At 42.7% G+C, this 13,949-nt stretch overlaps 1 protein-coding gene across 1 annotated transcript in view; it reads right to left on the bottom strand.

The window, feature by feature from the left end:
• Window positions 1-561: 561 nt before the first annotated feature.
• LOC117488649 (leucine-rich repeat and immunoglobulin-like domain-containing nogo receptor-interacting protein 3) overlaps window positions 562-13,949 on the bottom strand; it is a 37,109-nt gene continuing 23,721 nt past the window's right edge. Inside the window, exons 2-4 of the mRNA XM_034137664.1 lie at window positions 9,386-9,995; window positions 7,991-8,734; window positions 562-7,813 (exon numbers count right to left, since the gene is read on the bottom strand). Of these exons, the coding sequence (XP_033993555.1) occupies window positions 7,244-7,813; window positions 7,991-8,734; window positions 9,386-9,940 (1,869 nt within the window). The 5' untranslated portion in view covers window positions 9,941-9,995 and the 3' untranslated portion in view covers window positions 562-7,243. The remainder of the gene's footprint in view (window positions 7,814-7,990; window positions 8,735-9,385; window positions 9,996-13,949) is intronic.

Raw genomic sequence — 13,949 nt, 5'->3', positions numbered from 1 at the left:
TTAAATGCTAGAATAACTCCCCCAGGATTATAAATGTTTCCTTATTTAATATAGAAAAATACCTAAATGAAAACAAGGTTATAGTGGTTTTCATTTCATTTCTGAAAGCTTAATTCAAAGCCATGTTCTGGTGAGGAATACTAATTCCTGTATGCCTTTAATGTTTGTGTGTTGACCTAAAATAAGTAAAATACAACACTGCAAAGACCCAGGGTTTTTCTCACTTATATTTCTTAATTTTTAACACCCCAAGGGTTTCTTAAACCTCTCAGAAATAAATAAAACGAAATGACCTCAGTGGAAGGCCATGTTCAGTATATACGAGACAATAGTGTGCTTTAAATGTAGCAGTAAAAGCACAGATGGAATGATGATATCAACGTCATGGTACTATTCTTACATTTTAGTTTTCCCAAGATGTTTTTGGACTGTTTTCCAATTTCTACGATATGGTAAACCATCATATTTCTCATGTAGTGTAGCTTGCGTGAGAGTTTCTATGTTTTTTATGACACAAATGCTAGGAAACAAAAGCAGGAAACAAGAAGAGACACAGGACAATTTTGACAGAGTCACATCATGCTTTTATGACGAAAAGGAGTTCATTTACAAGACGGACAGTATATAAAACAAACATTAAAATAAAAAAAGGACTTATATGTTGTTGTTTTTTTTATAGACGAGTACATTATTGTCTCATCCTTCCCTTTGAGACCAAGCAGCCATGGGACTGAGCAAAACATGGAGGATCCCTGGAGAAAAGAAGCAGCAATTAAATCTTATATTACTATTCCTACACTATTTACAGTTCAACAGTCATTGTCCTCTGTCAGACATGGCAAAGAGGTCTACAGATTTGATGACATGATATGGCTAAAAGATCTAATATGTACAGTTTCTGTTCTTCCCATCCAAGGATCCACTCATCGCAGGGCAAAATCGAAATGTTATGAATCAGTACTGTCACACGTTCTTGCAACTAGAGTCCAAATTTGAGTTACAGCTTCTATTATGAGGCCGTCATATGCTTTAATGATTGATCAGTTGACACCGTTCAATGTGACAAGCTGAACAACTTGTACTTATGTTAGCTCTGCATTTAATTGGAGCGCTCAGCACCCATTCCTAGGTTTCAGGAGTCAGTAACGACCGTGTCAACAGGGAACAAATATGCATTAGCTTAAAAACTAGGAGTGATCGATGAAAAGTGTTCTGAAATGTTTAACGAGGTCGGTGCCAAGTAAGTTGATAGAGAGAGAAAAGACAGAGTGAGACAGAAGAGAGAAAAGAGAGAGGGAAGAGAAAACGTTTTTACCGTGCCAAATTGAGAAAGAGACTATATATTTTATTAGAGGGTTCCGACAAATGCAGAGCTATATACGTTAGTGACAGATTCCTCTGAAGAGTGGAAGAGGTAAGACAGCGTTACATCAGCTAAGACCTGGGGGGAAAAGTTGAAATCTGGCACCATCTCGTTCTTTAAAGAGGGAAATCATCTTAAAAGGTAATGAGGAAACCTAGGAATGGGTGCCAACCAGGTCTGTAAGAGCTGTGAACGCCTCTTCCTTCTCCAGAGGGATTCTGGGAGAGTGGCAAGGTTCAAGATAGATCAATGAAAGTATGCCATTAATAATCCTATCCCCATACAGCATTGATCAGTCCCACCATCCTGCTTGGAATATCAATCGTTTTATCTACAGCTTACACATCCCCTGTGTGGATAGATATGTGTAAAAGTACAATCATCCCGAGTAAACAAATGCTTATTCTGTAAGACGCACACTTCTTTAATGTGTCTCTGAATGCAGGTTATCATTAGCCCCTTTGCTTTGTTGTACCAGATTAAAAACACTGTAATGGTCCCAGCTGCTCTTGCAGTAAGTCGGTTTCAACCAGTCCCATGGCCAGCAACATGGCACCCATAGCTCTCCGTACAGGTGTAGGGGAGAGTTTGGCAAGAGCAATCACTGTATACAAAAGGCATGCATAGATTAAACCTGCTAAGACCACAAGAAAGAACGCTTTTTTTTTTCTCTAGAGAGGAATCGACCATTTTTCTGATTGGTCATATACAGAGAAAGATTGGTGATGTCTTATCTTTGTTTGTTACTGATCTCTGTGAAGGGGGTGAGACTGGCGGGGTCTGAAAGTACTCTTCTAATCTACAGACTGAGTGCCAGCTAACCAGGTCAGAACAATTGTTTCTGATTTCAGGTGGAGGCCTCTCCTCATAACTCCAAGCAAACATCGCCCGCGAAGGGGGTCACACTATGGCTATAATAAAAAAAATCAGTTTAGTACTGACTTTTGAATCTAACAGTCAATTTGCTCTCGTTAGTCTTTCACTGCATGAGACGCATAGCTGTTTTTTGTTTTCCCCACCACATACAATGATGCTGGTACATCAGCAGGATAATGGTCCCATTAGGTGCTGTTACTCACATTGACCACGTGGGGTCAGTATTGCCACATAGAAAATGGGGGAGGGGGCAGTTGCAATTGTTTGGTCAAGGTTATGATGAAGCAGTTGTGCTGTTCAAGGTGCTTTAGACAATCCTTCAGTAATGCTCTACCACACGTCTAATTAAACCTGAATCTGTTTACGATGACTGCTCTCCAAAACCATATTTTTTGTCCAATTAAAGGAAAGTACCATTTTAATATTTCTATCTCACAAATTTGTAAAAAAAAGAAGAAGATGCAATTACACCATGAATTGAGCCTCCAGGCTTTAAGTGGCACACTGCTCTGAGAGGTCTGTTATGGAAATGGGACTAATAAGCCAAGTAATGACCCAATCAGCTGAGCTCACTTCTTCGTCATCCCATTACTGCTCCTCTCAGCTCCGATAATTCAACTCAAGTCTAATCCAATCAAAACAGCAGCTGTAAGATCTGGAGGAGGAGATGGATTTATTTAGAGCTAATATGGAGTAAGAAGTAACAGGAGAACCAAAGGAATGCATGTAGGAATGCAGTCTCCTCGGATAATAGTGATAGCAAAACTAAGACTGCTCTTTCAGTTGAGAAATATAGGAATTTCTTCATTAGATTGTCAAAAATGGAATATTGGAAATATTGCATTGGAAACTGTTACATAAATAAAAAACTGAATAACTAATCTGGTAATGACGGCATGACTTTTGACGTTAGATTATTTTAGTCTGCGTCTTTGACAAGTTCCCCTGTGAAAGGTATCCTAAAAGTGAGGTTGCTGCTGCTTTAAATGGGGTGTCTAGACTAAAGTACACCCCAGGCAAGGGTGAGGCGGGGGAGGAAACGGGGGATTGCTCAGCCTACTTTCTCAAGTATCACGGCAGAGGAGATGAATCAAGCTCAAGCTTCACTACAAACACTGAGAGTCTGTCAACCAGAGAGAGGCGATGACTTGGCTGCAAAGCCGTGTGCACTGGCACCCTAAAAAAATAAATAAAGAGCTGCTGAAAAAATGTTTGGCTAAGGGTCCATCAATTAAAATGTTTAATGTGTTTCTGAAGCCTGTGGTACTAGATCTAATTGAAGCTAGTTTTCAAGGACTTGTGGGGCTTGAATAGTTACAAGCACTTACTGTATTTTCAACCCTGACCAACATGAACATGTCTATTTTCAGTGAATGAGCTGTGTCCTTGACAAAAAGTGAACCACAGTTGGCAGAAAGTGAGTGTAGGCCGAGAGTCACGGTATTAAAACAACACATACCCCCTTTCAACATTTGTAAGTGTGGCGAGATATCATCAGAGAAAATACATACAGTACAGTCCGTTTGGTTCATATCCGGACAAAGATCCCAGAACGGGAAAGTTCCAGAAGTGTTTTTTCAGGAATGAGTAGGGCGTGAAATGAGAACCAATGGTTATTTTTCTTATTTTTAGGGAACCTGGGTCACCCCTTTCATCTTTTGTCTCCACTGATCCAATCAATGCTCCGTGCTTGATGGTATCATGAGGAGCAACTAATCATAACACGACAACACTGAGTCACCGACCACATGTACGTGTCTACTACCACACAACCATAATCCAGCCTAATACTGTGAACAGGGACAACGAGGGGTGGACATGTTAAGAAGACAGGGAACAGGAAGAGGGGAGGAGCACAGTAAAGGGTAGGAAGATAATAAAACGAAACACACCCTCATCTACGCTTACAGTTGTGATTGATGATTGCACAATAACACCATCAACGATCACTATACAGACATTCTCACTGTCTTCTAAACCCTATGTTCTACTAAGAAATACCGGGACATGGAAACACAAAAGGGTTGGCTGGGGGAGAGGAAAGGTCCATGATGAGACGTCCTGTTCTCAACACTCAAATGGGCTGTGACCGTAAAATAAAAAATAAAACAGGCTGAGCCAATTTGTTTCTTCTATTCTCGTTGGGCTCATGAATCTTTAACAGCTGTTGAGTTATTCATCCTGACACAGAAACTGTGGTTTCATCACCGCTCACAAGGGACAAAGATTGAGTTTCAGAATTTATTTTGCAAAAGTTTGAAGAGTTTATGGTTCTCTCTGGGCAAACTACACATTTGTCTAAATAGGTTCTACATTTGCTGTAGGTATAGTTAGGATTAGTTATTCCAGTAACTATAACAAAAGGACTCCTGAAACTGAAGACATTTGTTCTCACACACGTCAATCATTTGATAGCAACAGCTTTTCATAAATCAGTCCCTACGTTTGTGTGCAGTGTCCTTCATAAACTCTTATTCACTACCAGCTAGTTTCAAAAGAGTGATTTGGGAAACAAGGTTGCCATTTCATGTGAGTAAGGTGTAAATAGATTTTTAGTTAATTTACATTAGGTAAGTAACATTTATGAAGTTTAAAATGATGCGTAATATCTTGTAATGCTAGTGTTATGTCTCAGCTTCGAGTATTTCAGTCACCTCTTTTACTCTTCACTGTGAGTAAGTCATATATAAGCGAGCTAGCATTAGTGTTCTATAAACAGTGACATGTTCATCTGTAGTAATACATACCTTTAACTATAGGTTAGGTTATAAAGAGGCTAAGTTAAAAAGAAAACCAGAAGATGTAAAACTTAGTATTTTAACTATTTCAATTATTCCCAGATAATCAGAAAAATAGACCATCTTGATTTTTCTTTTCTTTTTTTGTCGACCATCTGGTGACTCACCAATTTACCCTGTGACTCTTGGTTAGTGTACGACGCTTTAGATCCTGTCTCATCTTGATGTCTGCTTCCTGTTATGCACTCTGAGATGCAAACAGACACAAGCACTGTCCAGTGTGTGGAGACTTCATTAGGTGTTGAGAACAGAACAGTCCCACATGGAGGATGGGGAACATTAAAACGGTAAACAGCCAAAAGGTCACGGAGAACAACAACTGAGTAAAATAAAAATGGAGGACAAAAAGAACACTTCAAATTAAGTTTTTTGTTGTTTTTTGTTTTTAAAACCACAGTACTACTCTCCACTATACGACGCACATGGCGTGGGTAGGGTTAACACGACTTCATTTACATTTTATAATCCTCGGTCTCCAGCCAGGGACCCCTCCCAAAGGAGGACCCAGTGGGGGTGTGTGGGGGTGTTAGGGGTGAGTAGGGGGGATGCACTGGGCTAGGGGGGCAGAGACATTCGCACACTGACCGTCTCAGAGGCAAACAGAGAGCAGACGCGTCACACTTTGCTGTGGCACTTCATCAATCTGTATGTTTATGCATGTGTAACTGTGATTGTTCTTCCTATCAATCCAAGGAACCTTGATGAGGTTTTAGCACTCCTGTGTGTGGTGTGATGTCTGTGTGTGTGTGTGTGTTATGGGCTTGCAGGGTGCAACTTTTTGCAAGCCCAGCAACAGCAGATGGTCTTGTGATCATCACACCAACTTGTAAAATGGTAGTAGCAATAATTATTATCATTTAACAGAATCATGCACAAGCTACCGTATAAAAAACCACCTATACATACTATGGCTTTGTTTCTTCACTCAAACATTTACATTAATGTTGGCTTTATGGCTCTACTTACAGTATTGCTGGAATGTAATATTTAAAAAGAGCATGTGTGTCACTCTGTAGGATAGTTATTTCACTTTTCCTGAGAAAAGGTGCTATGATAGTGTTGCTATGTATGTTTCCGATGTGAAGACCACAACAGTGTTCCTGTGTGTCCTCTGTTTGCCTCTGAGTTTGACCTGACGCTCCGGGCTGCTCCCCCCTGGCAGCGCTGGGAAGGTCAGGCGTCCACCAACGCAGCAGAGGGCGGGACAAAGGGCGGAGGCCAGCAGGTTGACCCTCTCCTGTTGATGAAAGAGCATGATCGGGGCTTGTGATTTACCCAGCTAGCCTCCTGCAGCCATCAGCCCCAGTCCCCATTGCTCTCTACCGTGTTGGTTGCTGTGGTTACCGTGGCTGCCCGCGTCCGATGGTTTTGACTTCCTAACCAAACCCTCCGGGCCGCGGGCAGCCACGGCAACCCTTGGTCAGAGCGCTCGTCCCAAACTCACACAGCTTATGTTGTTGCAAAATCTCACAAAGAAGAGAAGGCCAAGTGTTTTTGTAATTTATGTGAATGGTCCAAATCTAGAGTTTGTTAAGAATAAAGGAATCTGTCTTTATAGAAAAACATATTCAATTTAAAACAATTTGTTTTATTCTGTGAATTTACAACTTAACTTCTAATTGCATTTGAACATGCGTGATTCTTATCCAGGCAGACTTTAGAAGAGCATAAATAGAGGTTCTATAAATGGATGGTAGCCAGGTCTCTCTTCATCAAATGTATTTTAAAATCCCTGACTGCACAAAATACAGTAAAGGGACATTTTAATTAAAGAGGAATTCTTTTTCATTATCTCATAATTGTATGAGAGAGAGAGAGAGAGACAGACAGGGCTACCGGTGTCCCACAGCTCAGTTTATATGCCAATTCACAAAACATATCTCTTTTAGTCTTAACTCTATTTATTCTTATCAAGCATAAATAGCTTTAAAAAAAATTGTACAGTATTATTCAGACATGATTTTCACAACAAGCTGAATAAAACCACTGACAGTGAGATCAGGGTCATTTTATTTTCATTCACAAACTAAATTGAGTAATAGCTTCAGTTTTGAAGTGGGCGCTTAATTTGTAATAGAGCCATAGACAGAAACGTATTGTGCTTTCAACCTTCTTTGCGAGTCAGTAGCTGTGTGTGTTTGCGTGTGTCAAACACGTTTTTGGGACGTGCTCATGCCTCCCCCAAGGGAACCCTGGCTGCGTTGTTTCATATCATTTTCATGTTGAACTTCCTGGTCCCTCCTGAGGAGCTACCAGTGACAGGTTCAGATTTCCGGAAGGAGTACTCCACTGTGAAGTTGTTCTTGCGTTGGCCGCGTCCCCGGCTCCACACGAACAACAGCAGGAAACAGAAGAGCACCACCCCCAGGAAGGTGATGCAGCCCATGGCCGTGGAGACCAAGATGGTCGTCAGGTCCAACGTGAACTTGAGGAAAACACGCGTGCTGTTCAGATTTGTGTCGTTGAAGAACTCGCCGCCGTACAGTGAGCGGTTGAGAAAGAAGGCTGAGGCAGCATCTAGCGGGTGGCTGCGCACTGTGAGTGTGGCAAAGTAGGTGTCATTGCCTCCGGCGTTACTGGCGATGCAGATGTATGTACCGCTGTCAGTGAGCTGGGCGTAGCGGATCTCTAAGGTGCCACTCGGGAGGACAGTAATGCGCCCTGAATTCTTAGCTGTGATCCGCCGGCGCTGTGGGGAAATCCAGATAATAGCAGGTGCAGGTTCTCCTTCAGCTCGACACAGAAAGCTCACAGGTTGGCCTTCACGAGCAACGACCTGGGGGAGTGGGAGGAAAGGAATGTACAGACCAATGAAAATACAGAAGAATAGATCGACAATAAATCTGTCAGTATAACAGAAAAAACGTGTTGTGCTTGTAGAATAAATTACAGTTACCCTAGTTATCAATACATCGGCATTTATACATTTTTGCGAGTGTATCATCTTCTTTACCTGCTGCATCTTACGGTTGCGAATCTTAGGTTTCTGGCATGTAAAGTGATCGAAGAGTGCAGAATCGGTGAAGGTGTTCAGGCTGACCCCTTGCACCTCCACCGGCCCCGCACACACCGGCACTCTGCCGTCAAAGTTGAGGGTCTTGCGTCTTTGCAGGATCCACAACAGACGGCAGTCACACATCAGGGGGTTCCCGTCCACTCTGAGGGTCTCCAGACTGTTCACAGAGTGGAAGGAGCCCTCTTCCAAAGTCTGCAGGTCGTTGGAGGAGAAGTTGAGGACCCGGATCTGTCGAAGGCCTCCAAAGGCATGGAGCTCCACTGTCACCAACCCTGTGCTTACCATGATGAGGTCCTTCAGCCTCAGCAGGTCCTTGAAGGCCCAGGGCTCCAGTGTGGTGATGGGATTGTAGGACAGGTTGAGGTGGGTGAGGTGCACCTGGTTCTTGAAGGAAGCGGAGGGGACGGAGGTGATGTTGGTATTGGTGATGGAGAGCCAGCGGAGGTCCAGGCCCTGGAAACTAAAAGGGGAAATGTACTCCAGGTACGGCCAGTGATCGATGTCCAGGCCCCGCAGGTTGGACAGCTTGCGGAAGTTCTGGTCCTCCAGGGCAATGATGCTGAGGTGACGGAGGCGAAGAGTAACCAGGCTGCGCAGGTACGACAGCGTCTGGCCAGATATGGATGTCAGGTTGCAGCGCTCTATTATGAGATCTTCCAGACCCAGCAGCCCTGAGAATGCCTAGGAATCAGGAAAATAAAAGGTTAAAGGTGGGGTAGGTAAGTTTGAGAAACCGGCTCGAGATACACTTTTTGTTATATTCCATGGAATGCTCTTAACATCCCGATAGCAATGAATATCTTAAGTGCTTTGACAAAAAATCCATAAAAAAATTTCATCTGTGGAAGCCGTAGTACTGTAAAAAGTACGACCAATCATTTTAGCCGGCCCGGCTAAAATAACTGGATGGCCTACCTGCCTGTCAGCCTTCCATCTGTGCACAAACTTATCTCGTGCCCTCATTGGTCATGTGCGCGTTCGTGTGTGTTGTATTTTCAAATTCTAGCACACTCGAGCTGGTTTCTCCAAAATTACCTACCCCACCTTTAAATAACATAACATTTTTATTTATTTTACATATATGCATGATGACTAGCAGTGGGTGTTTGATTATGATGTTAAACAAAACACACTGATGCTGTCGTAAGTACTGGGAAAAGTGCTCAACATATATTTTAAGTGTATACAAAATAATATATTTCTGAAGTTCAAGCTTAATTTATTTCATGATAAACATTATCTTCATTTGTTAAAGGAATAGTTCAACATCCAAATATCCCGTTCTTCATTAGTAACACAGTCATGATACAGACAAGCTGCTGGAGAGCTTACCTTGTGGGAGATATAAACCAGGTCGTTGTCTCCCACCTCCAAATGTTTCAGACTCCTCAGATCTTGGAAGGTGTAGTCCAATAAAATCACCATCTTGTTCTCGCTCAGGTCCAAGCTGGTCAGATTGCCCAGTTTGGCGAAAGCCCCCATGGGAACTAGCTTCAGCTGGTTCCCCCTCAACTTCAGCACTTTAAGACTCGGGAGGCTGGCGAAGGCATTGGGCTCTAATGTGGCGATGAGGTTCTCGCTGAGGTCCACTTCCTCGAGCCGTGGGTACGGTGCCAGGTCGCCTGCTTGCACCCAGCGGAGCCGGTTCTTGCTGAGGTCCAGGAGTTGTGTCTCTGTGGGGATGCCTTCTGGGATGTTGGTGAGCCGCCGCCGCTGACACGACACCGACCTCAGCTGAGCCGAACACTCGCACCGTGGCGGACAGGCCTGGCTACTTCCTGGAAGTGTCAAGGTTATTATGGCAACCAGAGAAGAAGCCAGGAGCCATCCCCACACCCTCGGCCATGGCACTAAGGCACGCCCACCAGGGCCAGGGGAGCCAATCATGGCCCTGGTCCTCTGACTCCTCGCCTGTCACAGGCAGGGTCAGTGCACCATACACCTAAAAGAGAGTGGAGAAATAGAAAAAAGATATGAGGAGATTGATTAGAGACATCATACTAGAGAAAGGGGATGTGAAGAAGATCATCTCCCTGGCTCATAAACATCCACATGGCTGTAAATGATCTGTTCCTGTTGTTTATGTAATATTATACCAAAAGAGAATTGAGGAATACCATGACAGGGCACTAAAATACATCTGATGACACCCCATTACAGGAGCACGGGTCTGTGTAATATATTTAAGATAATTCGTTTTTGCTTATTCATTTATAGTTTCCAGTTAGGAAACTGGCACACTGGGAGCCGTTTCTACAGCAAGGCAACTTCTTGCTTCAGCTGAATTCATGCATGTTGCATCTCCTCGGCTCTCTTTGCAGCTCTGAGACCGTCTGCTCCATTTTGACAAACACAATGAATTTATTATCACCACGCATAAATACAGACTCAGCTACTCAGCAATCACATTCTGCCTGGAAGCCACACACGCTACTGCTATAAATCGTGAGGCAAAATGGGTGTTTGAATCACTGTGTGCTTAAGTCATATTATATGTTTGATCTGCTATGTGTTGATGTATGTATGCGTAGGACTTGGCATTTTGGTGGGTATGAATTAAAAATCGTTTTGGTCCTCCTTGCGCCGAGATGAGATGAATCACTCGTGCTTGAACATTGCTTTAGGCAACCTGTCATCTCTCCCACACACAGTTTTCAACTTAGAGACAGTCAAAGAGCACCTGGCATTAGATCTGAAACACAGCTCAGTGTCCATCTAGCAGTAAGTGCTACTACTTTAATACTTTTATACTCTAAACTTGAGCAGAGTCTTTTGCTCTCATGCTATAAATGCTCACCAAAAACCCCAGAATTTGAACTCTTCACAGTTGTTTGTTTTCAGATGAAGTGGAAAAAGAGTGAATATGTCATCAGCACCACCAGGGAGAATAATGTTTAAATGCACTCTGATGGTGGAGGAAAACAGAGACAAAAAGATGTATTATATATGGGCTGGTTTGTGTTTAATAGGCAGTGATCAGAGGGCGAGTCTCAGCTAAAAACAGCCAAAAGTCACCATTCTCTCCCTTTGCTACGGGCTTTGCCTCGAGTCTCTTTCTAGTGAGATGGATTTGGGAAAACAGCCTCTTGAACGGCTAATCATATCTGACTGTTTCAATGCTTTGGCATCAATAGGATCAAACAGGATGAAATGGGATTTAAGCTAAATTTAAATGATGGCAGACGTAAAATCTTCGCACAACACTCACATATTTTCACACATGGTCACACACACAAACTGCAGTAAAACCCCCGGAGATTGTGTCTCATCTACTAAGCCTCGGGGTGGATAAGTCCCAAATGTTTTTGACAGGTCTGGAAAACCCTCTGTTTACAGATCTCATATCTGAAAAATCTGGTTAAAACCTGGCACAATTTGTATATTCTCCGAGTGACAAACCCAGGCAGAGAGAGGCTGCTGACCCACTTCTCAGCAGCAACTTAGCCTCGCACTATCAACCAGCAGCAACTTACCATGACCACAACAACAGAGCGGCTAACCACAGCGTCTCAGAGGAGAAAAGCCCAGGAGAGAAGCTAAAAACAAACACAGCAAGTGGACAGATGTTCCGAAATAACTAGCTATTTATATGACCAAATCAAACAAATGAGTTAGCCTGTAACTGACATGATATTTGCTATTCTTGCACCTTTTACTTCTTTACTCCTCAAAGGATGAATCCTCTGTCTTTGGTGAGCCCCTGATTCTTCCTCTAGCTCCAATAACCAGGTCAAATTGTTGAAAATTCAGTATCATATCTCAATGTCTACTGTTTAGTTTGGCACAAAATATTATGCACATTCATGATACAAAGATGATGAATCATACTGGCTTTTGAGACAACCTGACCATTTCTCTAGTGCAACCATGAGGAATTATATATACGGTATATCATTTTATTAAGACATTAGGGAGTTAAATATCTCTTTACAGACATCCAAGGGCCTTCTGAGGATCTACATTAAGCCCCTGACCTTTCATCCAGCACTATCTTTAGGTCAATATTCTTCAGGAGTATTTTCTAAATTCCAAGGATCAGAATTGTTTCCCACATAGGACCAACCAGGTTTATTAACGGCTGCAAAAGTATAATTGCCGTTAATTATTTGAACCATCTGCCCTCTCTTTTATTGGACAGTCAAGAGGGATGCCATTAATTTAAGCTCATAACTCATACTGTATAATTTAATATATTTCCGAACATTTCTTGTGTGAACATCATCCACATCTTACACTCTCTACTCAGTTTACCGTCATACTAAATGTGAAAAATACATTATGTGATTACAAACAGTGGCTGTGTCTTATATTTGGAGTGTATGTCGTTTCTGTGTGTGTGTCAGTGCACATGTGCCCAGCTCTTAGGCAGTGTGATTGATGCAGCCTGTCTCAACGCCCCCCCGAGAGTCATCGTACGGATCAGTGGCAGAGTCGCAGCATGAATCAGTGAGCTGACATTGTGGAGACACACAAGGTCCACACTGCTGGACTCAAGGACGGGCAGGAATCTTTAAAACACACACACACTTCATCAAACACACGGACCCTGAGGAGTCTGGTGTGCAGCAGACAAATAAATACACACCTTTCTCTCACTCCCATGGCATGGTGGTTGTTATATTGTTGCAGCAGGTGGTTTTATCTGCAGCCTGTCTCTTTATACGGTTTCAGAAGTGTTCAGAGTTGTCTTACATCTTGTTCCTGCATCTGGACATCCAACACACATGAAATCACACCATAGTCCCCAAATCTACTCCACAAAATGTAAATTAACATTTGCCAGATGTTAAGTCTCCACCAGTGGCAAATCCAATAAGTATCCAGACATATTTGTCTGCCACTGGCCAGCTGTCCAGGGAGAAAGGCAAAGAAAAAAGGCCCTAAAAATAACTAATTTTAGGGACCTGACCTAGTGAACAGATGTTGGGGAAAAATATCCCCGTGCAATCACACATGCATTATCACATTCACAGGCACAACACTGAAGACCATAGCCAGATGTTTCAAACATAGGTGCTTTTCACACACAGGATAGCATAATTCAAACACTAAGTTGCCAGTAGAATGTGGCCAGTAGCATTTCATTATCACTGGCCCCACCATTGTAACCACTGGCCCAAGAGCATTCGTCCAAAAACATCGACTAATAATGAAGAAAATGAACACATTTGTTGCAATAGTAATTTATGCACAAACTACATTACTACTTGTACTACAACATTTGAATCATCAGTTCTTCCTAGTTTTCCTCAATTGTTCATATTTGGTTTATTAAAATTATTATATTGTGGTCATTGTTAAAAGAAAAAAAGGAGGGTGACATTTCTGCTATGAGTATTGTTATTTTTATAATACACTTTCTGCCTTCCTGTCATTATCAGGAGTTAGAAATGTAATGGCTATGTAATAGAGTTGAACCTTCATTATCCTAAACTGCTGGGACATTTCCCTATAGTGAATATACCTTTATATGTTCTACTCTTCACTTACTTGTCAGCATAGGTCGGCATTGATGTACAGAGCCGACAAAAGACCTTGTTTACATCATCATATTGAAGCCAACTCCATCGATCAAGCCGGTGTGGCTGAAACTTTCTCTCCCTCTTCTTCTCATACTCCCTGTCACTCTCCTTTAACTCCTCCGGTGACTTTCTTTTATTTGAGCCAGGCGCTTGGCCGGTTATCGCTGGTATTAAAAACATTTTGGCGAATGGTTAGGTGGCGCGAAAGTCTGTAGTGAAGGAGCGCGCTCCCGCACACGGGAGCCTGCTCGAGTCGCGCTCCCGCACACGGGAGCCTGCTCGAGTCGCGCTGCGCTCTACTCCAGATCGCAGCAAACAGCTGTTTGCTTTTGATCCAACAATGACAACCGCCTCACGAAACGCTATGTTGTAGC

This window comes from Trematomus bernacchii, unplaced genomic scaffold (assembly GCF_902827165.1).
Source record: "Trematomus bernacchii unplaced genomic scaffold, fTreBer1.1, whole genome shotgun sequence".
Taxonomy (NCBI): Eukaryota; Metazoa; Chordata; class Actinopteri; order Perciformes; family Nototheniidae; genus Trematomus; species Trematomus bernacchii.
This window is presented reverse-complemented; position numbering and strand designations above follow the sequence as displayed.